At 46.6% G+C, this 2754-nt stretch overlaps 1 protein-coding gene across 1 annotated transcript in view; it reads left to right on the top strand.

The window, feature by feature from the left end:
• The first annotated feature begins 301 nt into the window (after window positions 1-301).
• The window catches only part of LOC109925029 (nuclear VCP like), a 19168-nt gene continuing 16715 nt past the window's right edge, over window positions 302-2754 (top strand). Inside the window, exon 1 of the mRNA XM_048596618.1 lies at window positions 302-469. Within this exon, the coding sequence (XP_048452575.1) occupies window positions 302-469 (168 nt within the window). The remainder of the gene's footprint in view (window positions 470-2754) is intronic.

Below are 2754 nucleotides of genomic sequence, written 5' to 3'. Positions count from 1 at the left end.
GTGTCTTGGAGGGAGCAGTCCCTGCAGGTGGCTGACAAGGGAGGGGAATATTCTCATGAGGTGGCAGAAATGGCAGCTGATATTCCTGTGGATGCAAATGCTGGTGGTGTGGGAACTGAGGACCAGGGCACCCTATAGGTGTTGTGAGAGGGAAGAGAAAAGGTGAGGGCAGAAGTGCAGGAAATGGGTTGGGTACAGCTAAGTGCCCTGTCAACCATGGTGGTGGGAAATCTTCCGTTGAGTAAAAAGATGGTCATTTCTAACGCACCCCGCCAAAGGTGGCACCATCAGGACAGATCTGATGGAGACGGAGAAACTGGGAGAATGGAATGGAGTCTTCACAGGAAGCAGGAAGAATAGACCAGATAACTGTGTGAGTTGGTTTGCAGTGGATATTGGTGGCCAGCCTGTCCTCAGAAATGGAAACAAATGTCCAGGAAGAGAGGAATCAGAGATGGACCAGGTGAAGGTGAGAGCAAGGTGAAAATCAAAAGGGAAATTGTTAAATTTTTCCAAGTCTGGACAAGATAGAGAAGCAACACTAACGATATCATCGATGTGTCACCATGCTGCACCAGTGGTTAGCATTGTTCCCCACAGCACCAAGGTTCAATTCCACCCTTGGGCAACTATCTACATGGAGTTTGCATGTTCTCCCCGTGACTGCATGGGTTTCCACTGGATACTCCGGTTTCTTCCTACAGTCCAAAGATGTGCAGGTTAGGTGGATTAGCCATGCTAAATCGCCCATAGTGTTCACGGATGTACAGGCTGGGCAGATTAGCTGTGCAGTGTTATGGGGATAGAGTGAGAGGGGTGAATCTGTGTTGAATTGAATTGAATTAGGTTTATTGTCACGTACTCAAATGAGTACAGTGAAAAGTTTACAGTCCCCTACTGCACCATCTTGGGGACAAAAGTACATAGGTACAGATTCTTAAGATCAAATTCTTAGGAAACAAAAAACATTAGAAAAGAAGTAAATTGTCCAGCATTTTAGGTCAGAGAAATAAATTAGAAAAATAAAGGAGTAAAAAGTTCAAAATATCAGTCTTTCTGACCCAGTCCATTGCCTGCACCTAGCCTCGAGGGGTCCTCCACCAACTTGCCGCCTCCTGCACTCAACCCATGAATGTAGGAGTCGTCCCACTTTAGGTGTCATCTCTTTGCCACTGGCCCCTCTTCACTGAGACCACTGAACCCACACTCACCTGTAACTAAAAGTGTAGATGCTCTTTGGAGGGTTGGTGCAGACTCAATGGGCCAAACAGCGTCTGTCTGCACTGTAGGGATTCAGTGAACCGGAGAAAGGGTTGTAGGGAGGGAATTGAGTAGGACTGGATCTTCCATGAATCCCACAAGGAGCCAGGCATAACAGGAGTTCATATAGCTACCCAAGGCTATACCTTTGGTATGAAGACAGTGAGAGGATTTAAAGGAGAAGTGATTCAAAGTGAGGATGAGCTCAGCCAAGCAGAGGAGGATGGTGTTGGTGGTGAGGATTGTGGATGGGATCAGTTCAGGCATTTGTTCGAGGAAGAAGCGGACCATCCTGATTGGTATTGAAAGTGTAAAGGGATTGCATGCTTGTGGTAAAGAGGGGACGTCTGGAGCCCGCAAACTGGAAATTCTGAAATTGACGTAAAGCATCAGAGGAATTGTAGATGTAAGTGGGAACGGGCTGGATGAGGGGAGAAAAAATTAAAGTCGAGGTAAAAAGAGCTGAGTTCTAATGGACAGAAACAGGTAGAAACAATGGTTTTGCCCAGGCAGTGCTGTTTGCAGATTTTGGGAAGAAGGTAGAAACTGCCTGTATGGGCTTGGGGAACTATGAGCTGGGAGGCTGTGTTGGGGAAGAGAGGTTGGTGACAGTCATAGACACGATGGCCTGATGTTCAGTGGTGGGGTCATGGTCCACGGGGCTGGCGCTCAGTCTCTGCAGTGTAGAGATCAGCACGCCAGACAACAAAAGCACTGCTCCTGTTGTCAAGGTTGGATTTGAGAGCACAGAGTGCAGTCGGTTCAAGGGAAGATAGGTTCAAATGGGTGATGGGAAATTAAGGCATTCAATGTCACATTGACAGTTCTCGATGAATAGTTGAGTGCTGGTAAAAGGCCAGAGGGAGTGACCATGTGGAAGGAGAGTATTGGAGGCAGGTGAAGGGGTCTTTGGGCTGGAGAGGAGACTCTTGTCCAAAGAAATATACATGAGGGTGACGGTGAAGGAAGAAGAGTTCAAATTCATGTTGTGCCCAAAATTCATTGAGGTAATCATTTCTGACCTTATGATGGAGGGAAGGTACCTATTGTGACAACTCAGATACTGAAGCTATGAGCGTCTTCAGCAAAACCGAATTCAACCAGCTCCTCAGTACATTTTAATAATTTACTGTTGCTGAATTCCTTACTTAGGAGCATCCTGGAGGTTGCAGTTAACCAGAAACTGAACTGAACTAGCCATAAAAATACTGTGGCTACAAGACAGGAAACTGAGTTAACTCTTGGCTCCAAAGCCTGTCTCCCATCTATAAGGCAGAAGTCAGGAGTGTAATGGAATAATATCCACTTACGTTGAATGAGTGCAGCTCAAGCAACGCTCAGAAGCTCAATACCATCCAGGACAAAGCAGCCCCCTTGTTCAGTACCTCATCCACCACCTTCCACATTCACTACCTTCATCATCAGCACAATGGTAGCAGTGTCTACTGTCTTCAAAATGGACTGCAGTAGATCAGCAAGGCTCTTCAGACAGCT

This window comes from Rhincodon typus, chromosome 5 (genome assembly GCF_021869965.1).
Source record: "Rhincodon typus isolate 14 chromosome 5, sRhiTyp1.1, whole genome shotgun sequence".
Classification (NCBI taxonomy): Eukaryota; Metazoa; Chordata; class Chondrichthyes; order Orectolobiformes; family Rhincodontidae; genus Rhincodon; species Rhincodon typus.
Note: the sequence above shows the minus strand (reverse complement) of the source record. Positions and strands in the feature narration are given on the sequence as shown.